The following is a 20,272-nucleotide window of genomic DNA, read 5'->3' as shown; positions in this document are numbered from 1 at the left end:
CCTCTCAGCCCATATTGCCTGGTACCACTAAAGATCAACACCGGAAATAACTGCTTCTTCAGTGTAAGGAAATGGTTAGTCTATATTTAGGATGTGGCAAGTGTTTTTCTTTGTCAATTATTAGCCTTAAATTGTGACAGATGGTTAGAAAAGAGAATAATTTTGCAACTTAGTAAAAAAGTTTTAAGAGATCATTAGATTGTGTCTACATGGGGCCTACCTGGTTAATCCAGCAGAATAACAAGTAAAAGATGAAAAGCTTTTTCAAAGATGAAATTCTACCCAACAAGATAAAAGCATGGTTGGCATTTACATATTCCCCTTTAGGTATTCCATATGATATGTTTTGCTAATATCTTTTGCAAGACACTAGATTTTGGCTAGAATATGGGAGAACTAGAATTGGGTTACTCTAGGCAGAATAGATCTTAAAAGTACTCTATTGGAAGGAAATTATCTCATTGTCTCGTAGAAATTATAATCCAGTTTATAGGCAGTGACCCTGGGCTGTTCAAAAGAGAGAATGGGTTCGGTCGTTATGTGGTTTTATGACTTCAAAGACAAAAAACATTTTTAAAAATCCCTTAGGTAAAAATTTAAGCAAGTTTCTCATTCAGAAAAATATGATATACATTCATATATAGAAATCAGCAATATCTTTGCCTGTGAATGTCACCAGAATGTCTAAATGATGCCTATCAGTACCCCTACTGGACCTCAACTGTAAGTAGAGAAAGGTACAAAAGAAATGGAACCATATGGAGAAGTGTAAAAGAATGGGGTGGGGGGACAGACAAGAAGCAGAGTTGTCTTCATGGCAACCCCTTTTAAGTTTTTCTAACTTCTTTTAAGAACACAAAAGTTCCCTGTTGCTGGGTTCTATAGATTAAATAGACTATAGCTGTTAATTCTTTTGAACAGAGTGAAATATTTTTTTTAATTATTGATTTTTTCCCCCCCTTAGGCCCAGATAGTTAATAATAGATCATCTGGAAGATGGACCCACCGATACTATTCAGCCAACAAAAATGTTACCTGTAGAAATTGTGACAAATGTGGCCATTTATCGAAAAACTGCCCCTTTCCACAAGTATGTGAAATACATAATGTTTCTTTCCTCATTGTTAAAAATCAAAATCTTAAGAGTGGACCCCTATAACCTTAGAATTCAAGTCTTGCATAATATGTGTGTAGATTTCACATTACATTTTCATGTGGGTCACAGCCTAGAATAGTAGCAGAGAAGGAACAATGAAGTTAGAGTCAGAAAAACCTGGAATCAATTCAGCTGTCCATTGGTAGTTGCACAGCCTTAGGCAAATCATTTCACCCTCTATGCCTCTGTTTTCTTGTCTATAAAATGAGGAGATTAAATCGAATGATTCCTGAGACGCCTCTCACTTCCAAACCTTCTACTTTATGAGACAGCTTTTTCTTTTTCTTTTTTTTTTAATATTTTATTTATTTATTTGACAGAGAGAGACACAGTGAGAGAGGGAACACAAGCAGGGGGAGTGGGAGAAGGAGAAGCAGGCTTCCCGCTGAGCAGGTAGCCTGATGCGGGGCTCAATCCCAGAACCCTGGGATCATGACCTGAGCCGAAGGCAGACGCTTAACGACTGAGCCACACAGGCGCTCCAGACAGCTTTTTCATTGTGGGATAATTTTCATTGTTAGAAAGTTATCATTTTAAGCATTTATCTATGTTTATTGTGTAAATTATGTTAAACAGATAAATCAACCTTTGGAACAACACAGAACTAAAGTTCTTAGATGTTCCCTGACACATAGTAAGCCCTCAAGAAACATTCCTTCCATTTACCTACTCCTTCTTCCAAATGATTGTCTTTCAGATGTTTGAGACAGCTTTTAGGTTTCCTCTTTGTCTTTGGTCCTCCAGGCAAAGCAACCTCTTTCAGTATCTGTTCCTCCTATGACTTAGCTTTCAGATCCTCAACTTTCCCTCTCAGGCACAATCCACTTTGTCAATGTTCCTACAAGATGAGGCATAAGAAGTAGGTGCCAGTTAATAGTACATGCACAATGAGCCTTTTTGGCAACCACAGAATACAGATAGTTTGTGTTAAAGCTCTGATTTCAGACATTTTGTTTGATTTTACAGTTACACTCAAGATTTGACCTTCATTGGGGTCTCAAAATGGAAATAAATTTTATGGAATTATACAGAAAAAGAAAATCTTCTATCTGAGACCAAACTATTTTGCTAAAGAGGTTTTCTGTTTGCCACCTAGAAAGTCCGCCCCTGCTGTCTCTGTTCTGAAAGAGGACACCTCCAATATGCCTGCCCAGCCCGCTTTTGCTTAGGCTGTTCTTTGCCTATGTCTTCCACTCACAGATGTCTTGAAAGGCCTTCCTGGAGAAAACGATGTGACCGATGTGATATGATAGGCCACTATGCTGATGTGAGTATCCTGCATATAACTGATTTGTCAGACTTTGGGGGCAGTGTGCCAATTTGTAACTATCAGTCAGCCTACCTGAAAGAATGTTTATTCTATACCATATGGGATGATAGCCATGTCCCTTTGGCTACTGATCATCTAAAGCAATGCTCTGATAGGGATCCTACTGAATGGTTCATCAGGAGGCAGCATCAAGAAATACTGTAAACCTGTGCTTGCCTCCTTCGCTTAATGTGCTTGCCAAGTAAAGGTTTGAAATAAAAGAGGTATGTAATTAATAATAAAATAATAAAATTTATGTACCTATTCATTCATAGTTAGCTGAAAATATATACCTACTTAGCAGTTGTATACAGAGGTCTATATGAAGCCTGGTTTGATGCTGCTTATTGATGACTCTTGCTGATATAATAGCCTTAAGCAAGAAGGACAAAAGCACCAATACTTTAGATCTGCTTATCTTAGTTCACTTTTTAGATTTAAAAAAAAAACAAAAGTAATTTAGAAGACATTCAGTTACCTATAGCACATTAAATTTTAGCACACTGTTATTTTGGACATCATTTTGCCTCATATGGAGTTTTAGTCAAAATTTCAAAGACCAGAAAGGCTGTAGAAGTTGTTTTTTTTTTAAAGTAAGAATCTTTTCTTTTTAATTTATACTTCACAAAGACATGATACAAAGCACAAACATTTTTCTAATTTTATTTATATTGGAGTATACCTATAACCTTTTGCCTAAAAAAGTGATATGGCTTTCTATTGAGATGAATTTCAGATTAAAACATTATTAGAATATGAGTGTTTGGTATATATGTTTCTCATGTAAATATATCAACTACTGATTATAATTTTTAAAGTGTCTTTTTAAACAAAAAATAGGGTCACTGTCTCTACATTGTTCTACAATTTGACTTTTTTCTGCTTAATTCCTTATGAATGTATATGTCTGCATTAGCTCATATCTACCTGTCAAAGGCTAACTTTTATTCCACTGTATGGATGTACCAGTTTACCCAGCAGTTTCTCTACCAATACATCTAGATTTATAGTTACAGCCCATTTTTTAAAACAGACAGTGCTACAATAAATATCTTTATGTGTGTGTGTGTATGTGTGTAAGATTATTTCAGTAAGTCAGATTCTAAGTGGGATTGTGTAATTAAAGGATATATACATTTATATCTGGATAAATATTGTCCAGTTGCTCTTCTAAAAGGTGGTGCCAGTAGGGGCACTTGACTGGCTCAGTCAGTAGAGCATGCAACTCTTGATCTCGGGGGTTGTAAGTTAAAGCCCCATGTTGGGTGTAGAGATTACTTAAAATAAAACCTTAAATAAATAAATAGTACTAATATATCCGCCTGCCAAATGTGTTTAAGAGTGCTCTCAACAGGGGCACCTGAGGGGCTTAGTCGGTTATGCTTCTGCCTTTGGCTCAGGTCATGGTCTCAGGGGCCTAGGATTAAGCCCTGTAGGGCTCCCTGCTCAGCAGGGAGTCTGCTTCTCTCTCTCTCCCTTTGCTCGTGCTCCCTCTGGAGCATAAATACATAAATAAATACATAAATAAAATCTTTTTTTTTCCCCCCAAAAAGAGTGCTCTGAACACTATAATCGATCTTTTAAAGTTTTGGCCAATCAGATAAGGAGAAAATGATATCTTATTGTTTTTATTTGTATTTCTTAGGCCACTAGTGACATTGAATGTGATTCTCAAGATTAGGTGTGGAGATAGAAGTTATTTCTTTCCAGAGTAGCTTAAACTGGGGCAACTGGCTGGCTCAGTTGGTAGAACATGTGACTCTTGATCTTGGGGTTGTGTGTTCAAGCCCCATGATGGGTGTAGAGATTACTCAAAAAAATTAAAATCTTTTTTAAAAAAAAAGGTAGGTTGGGGCGTCTAGGTGGCTCAGTCGGTTAAGCATCCAACTCTTCGTTTTGGCTCAGGTCATGATCTCTGGGTTGTGAAATCAAGCCTTGCGTTGGGCTCTGGGCTCAGCACAGAGTCTGCTTGAGATTCTCTGCCTCTGCCCCCCCCCCCCGCACCCCCTCCCCCCCGCTCACACTCGCTCGATCTCTCTCTCACTCTCTCCCAAATAAATAAATAAAATATTTTTCTTTAAAGTAGCTTAAACTTACTTTTTAATATTTACTGTCTTAAAAGTAAAAATCCTAAGTTGGCTTAGTTTTATACTACTGTTCTCTGCATTACGTTGTCAATTATAATTTTTTTTGGCAGATTTTCTAGTTTGGCAGTTACATTTAATAGCATATTTCTTTACTCCTTTCTTCTGAAAAGCTCTTACAAATATGGTCTTATTTGCCTGTGATAACAGAAGGATCTCAGACATTATTATGAGCATTTTTTTTAATAAGAAAATGTAGTACAGAACAGTTAAGAATGATTTGTAAAAGGTTATATAATCAGCTGTGAATTAAATCTGTAGTCCATTCTGCTGAACTGCTTAATTTTGGCCTCGAATGTATGTTAAACTCTTTATCTAAAATGGCCTTGAGGATTAATAACCCCAGTGAATTTAAGTTTTTAAGATAGGGTTAGGCTATGGCTGACTTCAGAGAAGGCAGCACCCTTTCCCCTAAATCTGCCAAGATCTAACTGTTGGGGTTTTTTGTAATTACATGGTGAAGGTTCTGGATGCTAATTGATCTTTTTTTAGTCTTAAAAGACTGCCCACCTTGTATAAGATTCCCTTGGAGCCCAATCAAACCTGGACTTCACTGACTCCATCTGAAGAAGCTTATAGTCATTCCACCATCCCAGAAGCTCTTCATGAGGATTCACTTGGAAGCAGAGTTATTCTGGCCTTAGGTTGCTGGAACTATTCATCCAGTCCCATACATGCTTTAAATTTGTCTTGAAACCTGGTCCTCCACAGAAAACAGTGTTTCCCCTGCAACCCTCTCAAATGCTTGCTGTTCATTCTTTCTTGACTCACATAGCTGAATTAGGTTGAGTAGGATTAAACTCTTACTCACTGTGGCTGCTTCTAAGTCATTACTCCTCCCTCTTTATGTAGATACTTTCAGCTTATTTAAGGCCCGTACCTCTGATAGTACTGTTCTCCCTTCTTTGTCATTTTCATCTTCCCACCTGCTGGACTTGTTACTCGTTCACAAAGGATTACTGAAGACCTGGGTAATTATAGATGCCCTACCTTCTTATCAGTTAAAGACATTAAGAAACTTCCATTTACTTTATACTTATACATCCCGGTAGCCACAGCACTGATCTCTGTCATGCCAGAGTACCAGTTATATGTTCAAAGAGAATCTGTAATGAAAACTGATGAGTCATATTCATATTCTTGCTGTAATAAAAGACTTTTCCTAAACTCTGCTTGGGAAAAAGCCTCATACGTTAACTACTGCATAAAAGTAATTTGGTTCAAATTCCAGAGTTTTACAATGTAAAGGATAGAAAACCTGTATCATTGATACCTTCCAAAGGAAAAGAATCTGCAGTTTGGAAAGAATTCCAGTTCTGAGTCTACCACAGATTCTCTCCTCTTGTCAACAATTTTTTAAATATACAGAAAATTTTATTTTTTAAAAATATTTCAGAGAGAGAGAGAGTGCATGTGGGAGGGAGGAGGAGAGAAGTAGACTTCCCACTGAGCATAGAGCTGAACGCAGGCTCGATCTCATGCACAACCCCTGAGATCATGACGGGGCCAAAATCAGGAGTCAACCAACTGAACCACCCAGGCGCCCCTTAAATATACAGAAAATTTTAAACTGTGTGAGCACATCTTGCACACATAATCCCATTCTGTAAGGTATATCTGACATTTCCAAGATAATAATAGCTATAGTTAATTACTTACAGTGTTTCAAGCACTGTGCTAAATGCATTACTAACTAGGAAGGGGGAGTGCTTTGTTCACTGCTGTATCCTCAGCACATAATGGGTGTTCTGTAGATATTTGTGATTGTGTCATTTATGTAATCCTCACAACTACTGTATGATAGATACTGTTTAATGTTCCAATTTTACAAATAAGAAAACGGAAGGGCGCCTGGGTGGTGCAGTTAGTTAAACGTGCCACTCATAGTTTCAGTTCAAGTCGCGAGATCGAGCCTTGTGTCCGGCTCCACGCTCAGCGCGAGAGTCTGCTTGCAATTCTCTCTTCTTCTCCCTCTGCCCCTCCCGTTCATGCTCTCTCTCTCTTTCTAGCAAATAAGTAAATAAAATTTTTTTTAAAAAAGAAGAAAAAAACTTAGACATTGTAAGATTCAGCTTTTCCCAACATCTCAAAGTTAAAGTGATGCTATACTTCATGAATGTACATGGAGGAAGCTCACCTACTAACATTCTAGGAGTTGTCAGTCTAACTCCTGCTCAGAAGATCTCTCAAGTTTCTGTCTTAAACCTGCAAATGTTATATTTAAAATACCAGTATTTATAAAAACAGGTGAAAAAAATTTCCAAATAAAAATAAATGATGGTTTAAGTTTTCAGCTCTTTAAACAACTTCTTTTTTTTTAAAGATTTTATTTATTTGTCAGAGAGACAGAACACAAGCAGGGGGAGAGGCAGGCAGAGGGAGAAGCAGGCTCCCCGCCGAGCAAGGAGCCCAATGTGGGACTCGATCCCAGGACCCTGGGATCATGACCTGAGCCGAAGGCAGCCTCTTAACCGACTGAGCCACCCAGGCATCCCCAAACAACTTCTAAGGATCAGCAGAGTAGCATACAATATTGATTTTCAGCCAGAGAACCACGTCTGCAGTACCAGAGAACTGTGCTTGTACAAAGAACAAGAGACCATCCTGGCCTCAGCAGTCTTTACTGATTGTTGAAATTGTCACCCTTTTTCTTTAAAGTGTGACTGAGTTCATCAGCGTTAGGTATAACTGAAACCCAAACATCCTAAATTTTCTTCCTTCAGCAATTTTTTTCTCAAATCCCCTGCTTATTTTTCTTTCCCAATCCCTGCTAGCCATAATTCCTTTAACCATCATGCACAAGAATCAAATACCATCCACTAGTAGAAAGCTCAGCGCTTGAGTCACTCCTTCAAGTCAGATTTTAAATGCAGTGGGAGAAAATAACTCATAGGACATATTTCACTTGACTCCCTTCTTTAAACATTTGATGCTGTGAGAACATGCTCTCTTAAATATCACCACTATACTAAATTTTAGCAGCTCAAAAGTTTCTTTGAGAACTCAGTATAAACTGTGTAGGTTTTCACAGATATTAGTGGTCTGTAAATGTTTCTTCAAGAAATATATACATAAAATGGAGAATTAGTATCTGTTTAATTTTGGTGATTTTTTTAATAAGATTTTATTTATTTATTGGGTTGGGGGGGAGGGCAGGAAGAGAGACAAGCAGATTCTGCGCTGAGCACAGAGCCTGATGCTGGGCTCGATCCCACGACCCCAAGATCATGACTTGAGCCAAAATCAGGAGCCAGCCACCCAACGAACTAAGCCACCCAGATGCCCTAATGTGATTTTTTTTTTTTTTAAAGATTTTGTTTATTTGAGAGAGAGAGAGATAAGGCACGAGCAGGAGCAGGGCAGAGGGAGAAGCAGGCTCCCCCCTCAGAAGGGAGCCGGATGAGGGGCTTGATCCCAGGACCCTGGGATCATGACCTGAGCCAAAGGGAAACACTTAACTGACTTAGCCACCCAGGCACCCCCAATGTGATTTTTTTGATCCCAGGACCCTGGATCATGACCTGAGCCAAAGGCAAACACTTAACTGACTCAGCCACCCAGGCACCCCCAATGTGATTTTTTTTTTTTAAAGGTTAGTTTAATCTTGGGGATTTCCAGTAGGAAATGTAAAGTACCTAGTACAAGTATCTTATAGTTATCACTTCATACTCTTCATATAAAGAGTGAACAGTTACTGAATATTGTTTTTGTCCAGATAATTATTTAAGAAAAGGGCATTTATTTTTATCAACTCCAAGGAACACAGAATGGTATTCATATGCCTTTTGCCTCTTATCCTTTCCCTAGTCTTATTGAGATACTACTGGCCAGAAATAAGACTGGCTGAAACACAATTATTGAGCTCAATAATTGAGCCAAGTTTTGAAATTAAAGACTTCCTTAATTCAGATATTTTGTTTTGTATAATAGTGATTAGTTCTACTTTTGTTCAAAAACATCTCCACTCTTGAATCACCCAAATACACTTTTTATATTTATTTATCAAAAATTTGCTGATTGCCTTCTATATGCCAGGCAGTATTTCAAGTACTAAAGAAGTAAAGATGAGTAAGACATGGTCCCTGCCTTCGAGTAGCTCAGAGTATAAGGCAGACATTGGAAAGAACAGACTAAAAGTGATGTGATGGGGACAGCTGGGTGACTCAGTTGGTTGAGTCTCTGCCTTCCGCTCAGGTCATAGATCCCAGAGTCCTGGGATCAAGTCCCACATCGGGCTTCTTGCTTAGTGGGGAGTCTGCTTCTCCTTCTGCCTCTGCATGCAGCTCCCCCTGCTTGTGCGCTCTCTCTGACAAAATAAATAAAATCTTTAAAAAAAAAAAAAAGTGGGCCACGCCTGGGTGGCTCAGTCAGTTAAACGTCTGCCTTCGGCTCAGGTCATGATCCCAGGGTCCTGGGATCGAGTCCCGCATCGGGCTCCCTGCTCCGCGGGGAGCCTGCTTCTCCCTCTGCCTCTGTCTCTCTCTCTGTCTCTCATGAATAAATAAATAAAATCTTTAAAAAAATAATAATAAAATAAATAAATAAATAAATAAAGTGATGTGATAGAAGGTACACCAGGGTGGTGAAAATTCAGAAATATCAGAAGACTAAGCTTGGTGACTTGGAAGTAATAGATATCTAGAAAGTATAAAAAATTACACAGACCATAGGAGGGAGCCAAGAAGCTATGCCTATAATAACATGTCACCTGTCTCTGGAAATATCAGTGCCATAGGAGCTCATGATCCAGGCTAAGTGAGTTTTCCTGTAATCATATGGCTTGAAACATACACAAGGGTCAGTATTTTCTGAGCACTTGTTTGCTTGCCTTCCTGCTCTTACATTCAAAGACAGTGCATATTGAGGAAGGAAATATATAGCCATTCCTGGACTATTTCTCCTTTCTGATTCCATATCTCTTCCACCCATGGAGAGCCAGTTTTCTGTTGTATCATAATTTAATGCATTGCTTTAACCCTGAAAAGAATGATTCCCAGCATAATCCAGAATCTGACCACTTCTCATCATTTCTATCACTATCCCCCTAATATAAGCATAAGTGAGCATCTACTGCCTGGATTATTCTTTTTTTTTTTAAGATTTTATTTAGGGGCGCCTGGGTGGCTCAGTCAGTTAAGCGACTGCCTTCGGCGCAGGTCATGATCCTAGGGTCCTGGGATCAAGCCCCGCGTCAGGCTCCCTGCTCCGTGGAGAACCTGCTTCTTCCTCCCCCACACCCCCTGCTTCTGTTCTCTCTCTCCCTGTGTCTCTCTTTGTCAAATAAATAAATAAAATATTTTTAAAAAAAAGATTTTATTTATTGAGAGAGCATGAGAGAGAGAGAGGATGAGCAGGGCGGGGAGAGACCGAGGGAGAGGGAGAAGCAGACTCCTCACTGAGCAAGGAGCCCTACGCGGGACTCATTCCCAGGACCCCGGAATCATGACCTGAGCCGAAGGCAGCCACTCAACTGACTGAGCCACCCAGGCGCCCCTGCCTGGATTATTCTAATAGCTTCCTGAACTGGTACCCTGCTTCCTTTCCCCTTTATATTCAGTTTTCAGTAGCTGGCTAGAGTAATCCTATCTATCTATCTTTATTTATAAATAAATAAAGATTTTATTTTATTTTGGGGGGGGAGGGACAAAGGGAGAGAGAGAGAGAGAATCTTAAGCAGGCTCCATGCCCAGCACAGAGCCCGACCTGGGGCTCGGTCTCACAACCCTGAGATCATGACCTGAGCCAAAACCAAGAGTCGGATGCTTAACTGACTGAGCCACCCAGGGACCCCTAAAGATTTTATTTTGAGTTAATCTCTACACCCAATGTGGGGCTTGAATTTACAACCCCAAGGTCAAGAGTTGCATGCTCTCCACTGACTTGGCCAGCCCCAGAGTAATCCTTTTTAAACATAACTCAGATTATATCAGTCCTCTATCCCAAATCCTCAAATACGACTTTGCATCTCCCCCAGAGTAAAAGCTACAGTCCTTAGACTCACCAGCAAGGCCATATGTGATCTGGCTTTTTGACCACATCTCCTACAGTAATCCCTTGCTTACTCCACCTGGTCTCCTTGCTGTTCCTTAAAAGACCAAACATTTTCTTGCCTCTACCTGCTGTTCTGTCTGCTGGGTATCGGAGTATCCACAATGATTCATCTCCTTCATGCCTTTACTCATGTATGTCTCCTTTTTAGAGAGGGCTTCCCTGACCACCGTAATTAAAACAGCACCTCCAACATTCCCTGCCCTTCTTCCCTGCTTCGTTTTCCTCCATAACAGTTATATTGGACAATCTGTATTTTTCTGTCTCCCCTAATTAGAATGTAAGCTCCATGTCTGTTTTCAGACATGTTCGATGCTGTATCTCCAGCTTCTAGTGGAGTACCTCACCTGTAGGATTAATAAGCAAATTAGTGAATTAGGGGCAACAGACCCCACTTACCTACCATCCAGTCATGCTTGTGAAAGTTGTCAGATCCTGCACATTGATATACAGGCTTGGAAATTCTCAGCTTGACTCATTAAGAGGTAGGCATCTCTCAATCATATTTAAAATCAAGTTTTAACAGGTTTTCCAAAACCTGTAATACCTATAGTATGCATAAAATAAAATGAAATATCCAAGGCAAAGGAAATCCTTTTTCTTGTTCCCCCCCCCCCGACTACCTCAAATAGCCAGTTCTACTTCTTTAGTATTTTCTTTAGTGATTTTCTTTAATATCTCCATTTTAAACCAGTATTATAGGTATTGATGCAGTCCTGTGTTTTTGGTTTGTCAACCATTGGCTTTCATATGGAAAAATCTATAACTTTGTGATGGAAGATACTGTATCATCTTTTTCAGTACCTTAAAAAGACAAATTTGAGGAAAGGAAAAATAAAGCTAACATTCTGATAACCTTTTACAATTCAAATAATCATAAACTAATTTTCCTGCTGAACTTAATTGAAGTCAACATAACAAGTGTATCATTGTAATAGATTGATAAATATGTTCACATAAATATGTAGTCTGCTGACACCTAAACATCACAACTTTTTTTTTTTTTTAAAGATTTTATTTATTTATTTGAGACAGAATGAGAGAGAGAGAGCACATGAGAGGGGGGAGGGTCAGAGGGAGAAGCAGGCTCCCCGCTGAGCAGGGAGCCCGATGCAGGACTCGATCCAGGGACTCCAGGATCACGACCCGAGCTGAAGGCAGTCGCTTAACCAACTGAGCCACCCAGGCGCCCTAAACATCACAACTTTTGAGAGTAAAGAAAAGAAAGTATGACTTGGGTTAGAATATTTCTTTCACTTTTTAGAATAAAGAAAAGAAGATATGACTTGGGCTAGAATACTTTATTTCTCTTGCTTTTTACCACATTTTCATGTCGTTTAAACACAATATTAGAGCCAGGGTCATGACTAGGATTGATTGATTTGCTTAATAAAAAATAAGTTGAATAGGCTTATAAAATGCTTATTTACCTGAGAGACCAGAATACCCCCCAAGGAAGTTAAGTAGATTCTGTGCTTGGAGGTCTCTTATCCTCTTGATTGGTATATGCAAAACTCATGATAATGTTAGTGAAAATTCATATGTGTTCGTTGTTCAGGGAGTAAATCCCAGAATTAGTAATTAATAATTCATTGGAACTGTTGCCAAACCACCTAATAAATGAATATCTGAAACTTTTCATGGTGTTTTATATATATATATATATATATTTATATATATGTAAATAAAAGCTTATGGAAATAATCTTGGAGGGTAGACAGTTTTAACTGAAGGTATGTAATTTAGCATGAGAATTTGAAGGAGAAACCAGTCCTTATTTTGAAATTGTAGTAAATGGTATTCTTTCTAGTCATCTGTGACTAACCTGACAGTTTCCCCCAGTCTCCTCAACTCTCCCTGTAGCACTAGTCACTTTCAGTAGACCTAGCAGATTGAGAGCAGGTTTACATTTTCTTTATTGAAGTTATAAGAATAAGTTTGTAGAGGATAGAAACAGTTCCCTTTCTCCAGACACGTAACTTCCACCAAAAGAGGGGAAGGATTATCCCCTATTTACCAAAATTAACAGCCCTAAAAATTAAAGGGATAAATAATCTTTAGATTTTCATTGAGAATGTTATGGGACTTAGGTATGAACTTTTGAGTGCAGTCACATTGGGAGACCTGAGTCTTTGAGAAATACAGCAGCAGACCACTGGGAATTTTGTTAAATTTCAAACTCATTATACCCCTCACCTTTTCTTTTCTTTTCCTTTCTTTTCTTTTTAATTTTCAGTCCAAGTATAAAAGCCCATGTAGACTTGGACTTGAATTTGACTGTTAGATCCAATAATAAGGGCAAATTCTTTTTTTTTTTTTTAAGATTTTATTTATTTATTTGACAGACACAGAGAGACAGCGAAAGAGGGGGAACACAAGCAAGGGGAGTGGGAGAGGGAGAAGCAGGCTTCCCGCTGAGCAGGAAGCCCAATGCGGGGCTCGATCCCAGGACCCTGGGATCATGACCTGAGCCCAAGGCAGACACTTAACTACTGAGCCACCCAGCCGTCCCAATAAGGGCAAATTCGGGGACATAGTTATCTAAGCTATGAGTTTGGGGAGTGACATTAAGGAAATCAGATTCTCATTAATACCTGGAAGGCTAAAAATTTTATTTACTAAGCGGGTCAACTCCCCTGGACTTTATAAATCTCATAGTTTTCTTTTTCTTTTTTTTTAAGGTTTTATTTATTTGAGAGGGAGAGCGCACATGAGTTGGGGGTGGGTGGGGAGAGGAAGAAGCAGCCTCCCCTCTGAGCATGGAACCTGACACGGAGCTAAATACCAGGACCCCAAGATTACAACCTGAGTCAAAGTCAGACGCTTAACCAACTCAAGTCACCCAGGTGCCCCTCATATGTTTTCTGTCTGAGTTCTAATAATCTCCCTCAAATTGTCCATAGTGAAGGAAAATACAGCAACAGAGAATGATTTTAAACCTGTGAAAGTATTCAGACTTAATTATGGACATCTATCCTTGCCAGTTTACTCATCTTAAAGCCAACACTGTTTTCTTCAATTATATACTAATTAAATTACTTAGGTATTCCATTTAAGAGGTACACACATTTCCTCTTGAAAATTTACAGATGTCTATAGAATGATTCTATTTCAGTAAAAACAAAATGAGGGGTGCCTGGCTGGCTCAGTTGTGGAGCACGTGACTCTTGACCTCAGGGCCATGAGTTTGAGCCCCATGTTGAGTGTAGAGATTATTTAAAAAAAAAAAAAAAATTTTTTTTAAATGAGCTCTATTATAATCTATTTTTGTGCTTGTGTGTGTATATATATATTATCTTTATGATAATATAAATATAATATATATAAAGATATATATATATATCTTTATGAACAAAAATAAATGGGATAGAGGAATGCATACCAAGCTAGTAGGCTGCTAACATTGGATTTCCTCAGCTGACTGATAATAGATTGGTAGAGGGCTAGGAGACATGATTAGCTTTGCCTTTGTCTTTTTATTGTATTGTTTCCTTTGTTTACAAACAGAACGATTATGATTTCTACAAGATTTCAGTTCAGTAACAAGTGTGATTTTGCCATGTTGTACAGCCTTCTAATGATTATTGCTTTAATAAAATGCTATTTAAGAATTTCAGGAACTCAAGAAAATTCTGTAATAAAATATTATGAGCTAATTGAACTTTCAGTTATATAATGTTAAAATAATTCTCTCTGTAGTCATAGATACTAAAGGAAAGTTACACACCCTAAGAACACTAATCATTGTATTGGGGGAGTTTCAGATATATAAGAAGACAAGACTCAACTTTTAAATTAATTACCTCATGAAGTGTTATTCTAAATTTTTATTATTTTTTCCTTAGCCAGTGATCTTTTACACAGGAATCAATAATGAAGTAAACTGTAGTGTCTCACTTCTAAACCCTTCTTTCTTACCCACCTCATCAACCCCAGCACCTACCACTACTTCACCTGTTGGAGGGATGCTTATACATAACCTTTACCTTGATACATTTATAAGAATCTGGGACAACAGGAATGGTCTTTTAATGAAGTAGATAACAATTTTCAGTGGGATAAACCATCTGTACTTTGCAGATCTTTATAATTAAAACTCCTTCTCTGTTCCTCACAAACCAGACCTCTGAGAAAACTATATTTTTCTGTGAAGTTTGTCAGAGACCTATACAGTCCTTGGCAGATACCACCTCCGTTCCTAATACTAGCCGGATTGACATAAGTCTCTCTTTTTAAAAAAAAAATTTTTTTTTTGTTGGGCTCATAGAAGGCATATATGAAGAACAGGTAGATTAAAAAAGGAATCAAAGATGACCCCAAATGAAATAAATTCATTATAAGAAATAGGAGGAAAATTGAGAAAATCACAGTTCATTTTCATGTTGTGAATAGAGAAGTGACCCAAAACAAAATGAACAAAAATTCTGATTAAGAGAGCATGCACCCAGTAGGAGAGAGAAAAAAGTCCCACATCTAGACATATGCTAGTGAACTGTCTGAATGTCAAACAAATGAAAATCACACAAACATCCAGACAGGAAAAAAAAAAAACCACATTACATGTACACACACACACACACACACACACAACATCAAGCTTGCATCAAACTTCTCCTGTGCAATACTAAATGCCAGAAGGCAGTAGAGAAATCCCTAGAGGGTAGAACATCCTGAGAAAAATAGATGACATGGCCAAGCTGTTGTTCATTTGTGAATTTATTGGAAAAGTCAGAATAAAATTAGCAGCAATGAACACTGAAACCAGGAAGGTGTAAGGTGCGTGTATGAATACTTCCTATTGATCTGTTTTTAAACTTAATTTTAGGAAAAATTCTTTAAAAAATGTAATTTGAAAACTATAAGGTGAATCATAGATAATTCCAGTAAAATGAAGTTTGTTTTAATTACAAGAAGAAAAATAAGCCATATAAATTTTAGATTACTAAATAAAAATGAGGCAAAAGAAACAATATAACAAGTGATAGGAAAAAATGAAAACAGCAAGAATGCATAAAAAAATACAAGTATGAGGTTAAAAATAGAACCAGACCTATCAGTTATCACAATAAATAAATGGATTAAATGGTCTTACTAGAAAACAAAGACACCAATTTCAGAAACTATGAAGGAAAAGGGAGAATAGATTTAACTTTAAAAAAATGTCCATCCAAAGAGACCATTAATAAAATTAAATGACAGACCACAACTTGGGAAAGATTTTTATAAAATGCATGATTTCTATAATATAGAAAAATCTCTTACAAATTAATAGGAAGAAAGAAAAATGTCTCCATAATAGTAATAATGTTAGAGAAGTTGTGCTGGATACAGAAGTACATTTGGATAACCTTTCTGGAATTCAGTGATGGATGTTTGCAAAGATATATCTACAAGAATGTTCATCTCAGAATTGTTTACAATAATGAGAATTAGAAGCAACTCGAAAATTTAACATTCTAGCTCATTTAAGTAACTTACAGTACATCCCATGTAATGGAATGCTCTTCAGCTATTTAAGAAATGATGTAAAAATAGGGGCGCCTGGGTGGCTCATTTCGTTAAGCAGCTGCCTTCGGCTCAGGTCATGATCCCAGGGTCCTGGGATCGAGTCCTACTGAGCAGGGAGCCTGCTTCTCCCTCTCCCTCTGCCTGCCTCTCTGCCTACTTGTACTTTCTCTCTCTAATAAATAAATAAAAATCTTTAAAAAAAAAATTAAAAAAAAAAAGAAAGAAATGATGTAAAAATAAATAAATAAATAATGGTATAACGGGCGCCTGGGTGATGCAGTTGATTAAGCATCAGACTCTTGATTTTGGCTCAGGTCATGATCTCAGGGTCATTATATCGCGCCCCACATCCAGCTCCACACTCGGCACAGAGTCTGCTTGAGACTCTCTCTCCTTCTGCCCCCCAAAATAAATAATAAAATCTTTTTTAAAAATTTCAAATATAAAAAGGAATATTGGAATATAAAGTTACCAGTACATTAAGTGAAAAGCATAAATTACAAAACAGTATATGAAATATAATCCTGTTTCCATACAAATAAACATTTATATATGTATATAGATTTGCATGGAAAATAATTTGGAATGAAGGATTCCAAAATGTTTACTATGGTTATGTCAAGAATTATAGAAGAATTTTTTTATTTCTATTCTATATATATATAAAGATTTTTATTTATTTATTTTAGAGAAAGAGAGTGAGAGAGCATGGTGGGGAGGGGTCGAGGGAGAGGGAGTTCCAAGCAGATTCTACCCTGAGCGGAGTGGGCTCAAGGGCTTAGTCTCTTGACCCTGAGATCACGACCTGAGCCAAAACCAAGAGTTGGACGCTCAACCAACTGTGCCACCCAGGTACCCCACTATTCTTTATATTTTTATAGTGAATATATATTCATTTTATAATTTTTTACCTTGATATGTAATGTACAGTACTCTATTACTGCCTAAAACATTTTAGGAATAATATCGTCAGTAACCAATCTAGCCTATGTTCAGTCTTTTTCTTTTTTTTTTTAAGATTATATTTTTAAGTAATCTCCACACCCAACATGGGGCTCAAATTTATAATCCTGAAATCAAGAGTCACATACTCTACTGACAGCCAGCCAGACATCCCATTCTTCTTTTTTTAATAGTAAAATTGACTTTCTTTTCTTTTGGTGTTCAGTTATATGAATATGTATGGATTCATGTAAACTCCACCACAATCAGGATACAGGATAGTTTCATCACCCTCAAAAAATTCCCTCTTGCTATCTCTGTATAGTCACACCCTCCCCTCATCCATTACTTCTGGCCATTAATTTGTTCTCCATTACTATAGTTTTGTTTTTTCAAGAGTGTCATGTAAATGGAGTCATAGGATTGTAAAGTTTTGAGACTAGCTTCTTTCACTTACATGGTATCTTGGAGATTCATCTGAGTTGTTCCATGTGTCAATAGTTTATTTCCTTCGTAGTATTCCATTGTATGGATGTATTATAGTTTGTTTATCCATTTATCCATTGAGGAACATTTGGGTTGTTTATAGTTTCTGACTATTACAAATAAGGGTGCTATGGATATTTGTTTATAGTCTTTTGTGTGAACATAGTTTTCATTCCTTTGGGGTAAATTTCCAGGTTGGAGATTGCTGGTCCTATGTATGTTTAACTTTCCAAGAAACTGCCATATTGTTTTCCAGAGTGGCTGAACCATTTTGTATTCCTACTAGCAAAGTGAGAAGTCCAATTGCTCTGTATCCTCATCAGCCTTTGATATTGTCAGTATTTTTTATTTTAGCCATTCTAATAGTTGTGTAGTATCTGTCTTGTTTTAGTTTGCATTTGCCTAATGGCTAAAAACGTTGAATATCCTTTCATGTGCTTATTTGCTATCGTTTTATCCTTTGTGGTGAAGTGTCCAGATCCTTTCCTAGTTTTTAGTTATTGTGTTTATTTTCTGATTGTGTTTTGAGAGTTTTTTCTATATTTTGGATAAGGAGTTTTTTAGATATGTGATGTCCATACATTTTCTCCCAATCTGTAGCTTATCTTTTTATTCTCTTGATAGTCTTTGGCAGAGCAGTAGTTTTTAAATTTGGTGAAATCCAGTTTATCAATGTTTTTTCTTTTATGGATTGTGCTTTTGATGTACTTTCTAAGAACTCTATCCAACTGCAGTTAACAAGGATTTCTCCTGTATATTATCCCAAAATGTTTATTGTTTTATGTTTTATATTCAGATCTGTGATCCATTTTGAGTTCATCTTTGTATAAAGTGTGAGGTTGGTTCATTTTCTTTACACGTGGATGATCAGTTGTTCATCACCATTTGTTGAAAAGACTATCCTTTTTGCAGTGAGTTGCTTTTACCTCTTTGTCAAAGATTAAATGGCCACATCTGTGGATTCATTTCTGGAGTCTGTTCTGTTGCATTGATTTAAGTATCTGTTCACCTCATCAATATCACACTGTCTTATAATATTATGGCTTTGTAGTAAGTATTAAAATCAGATAGTGTGATTTCTTAAACTTTGTTATTATTTTATAAAATGACTTTAGCTATTCTAGTTCCTTTCTTTTTCCATCTAAGTTTTAGAATAAGTCGCATGTACCTACAAAAAAACCTTGATGGGACTTCAATTGGTATTGTGTTCAGTCTGTTGATCACTATGGAGAGAATTGACTCTAATATTTTGAGTCTTCAATCCATGAACATAGTATGTGTCTCCATTTACTTAGATCTTTAGTTTTTCTTACCAGAGTTTTGTAATCAGTGTATACATTCTCTACATACTTAGATTTATACCTAAGTACTTCATTTTTATTGGAACTGTGGCAAATGGTATTGCTTTTTTAAATTTTGTTTTTCAATTGTTTTTTGTATATAAAAGAAAGTTTGGAATAAAATATTCTGAAATGTTTGCAATAGTTATTTCAGGTGGTAGTATTATAGGTGACTTTTATTTTTTGTTTATTTGTATTTTCTGTCTTTATAATGAATATACATTACTTTTGTAATATTTAATGTTATTCTTTTAAAAAAAAAAAAAAAGGACAAGTTTTTAGACTGAAGTTACTATAGTATCAGCACAACTTTGGACCTAAAGGTGATTACTTGTATCCCTGACATATCCTGGATAAGATTCTTGGGAGAGGATGAAAAGGAAATTTCCCCAGGAGAATCCCATGAGAATTAGAGAAGTAGAACTGGATATCAGGGAATAATTATAAATAAAAGGAGTTTAATGTAGTTGGTTAAGATGAATCAGGATAACTTTCAGTAGTTTTAAATGATTTGTTCTACTACATATTTGTTACTTATGATGGACTTTGTATAATTGGTTTATAAATAAAAGTTCTCAACTCCCATTTTAAAATTATTTTACCTATACTTTATCTCTTCTGAATCTAGTTTAGAACTTCTGGTACCTGCTAGTGGGCTTAGGGAAGCAGTGTGGTATAGAAGGTATGAGAACTAGTTCACAGTTATCTCAGAATGTCAGCACCAATACCAAAGAGACAATGAAATCAGCTGGAGTTTTAATTGTTGTTCAGAAGATGTTTGGGATTTTTTTAGAAACAGTGTGCCAAAAGCTATAAAAAGAGAGAATTAAGACGCTAGAGAGCAGGAAATAAGACTTCTTCACTTGTGTACATGGATTATGTATTCACTGCTAAAATGGCTAGATAGATTCCCCAAATTATAGGGCTCTATCCCTCCAAGTTTTTCTTTCCTGATAGTCACTTTCTCAGCCTATATGTGGTAGCTGTCTAGCTGTTACAAGAAGGGCAAGAGAGAACGGCTAGTAAGGACACTGAGATTGTTGTTATTATTTAAACCTTGTGGTAAAAAGGAAGTAAGCTTGAGTAAACTGAAGAAAGATAATGAACTTTGAGAGTGGCATGGGATACTTTTGTTTTTCACCAGTGATCAAGATATTTTGGTTTTTTTATTTCAAAATTTAACTATTATATCTGAAATCAGATTTATCTGATCACATATTCTTTGCTGTGTATTTTTGAACAACTAAGCATTACTGAATGAGTGCGCCTCAGTTAAATGCAAAAATAGGTACATTGCACATGGTACAGTAGTTGCTAATCAATGTTTCTGAATTCTTTT

General features: G+C 36.9%; 1 protein-coding gene across 2 annotated transcripts in view; it reads left to right on the top strand.

Annotated features, from left to right (window-relative positions):
* ZCCHC7 (zinc finger CCHC-type containing 7) overlaps nucleotides 1-20,272 on the top strand; it is a 247,143-nt gene that overhangs the window by 192,692 nt on the left and 34,179 nt on the right. For both annotated transcript variants that reach the window (XM_035016296.1, XM_035016297.1), the window contains exons 4-5: nucleotides 965-1,090; nucleotides 2,253-2,423. In XM_035016296.1, the coding sequence (XP_034872187.1) occupies nucleotides 965-1,090; nucleotides 2,253-2,423 (297 nt within the window). The remainder of the gene's footprint in view (nucleotides 1-964; nucleotides 1,091-2,252; nucleotides 2,424-20,272) is intronic.

This window comes from Mirounga leonina, unplaced genomic scaffold, assembly GCF_011800145.1.
Source record: "Mirounga leonina isolate KUSES-001 unplaced genomic scaffold, KU_Mleo_1.0 Mir_170, whole genome shotgun sequence".
NCBI classification, from domain to species: domain Eukaryota; kingdom Metazoa; phylum Chordata; class Mammalia; order Carnivora; family Phocidae; genus Mirounga; species Mirounga leonina.
The sequence above is the reverse complement of the archived record's forward strand: the minus strand, read 5'-3'. Positions and strand labels throughout refer to the sequence as shown.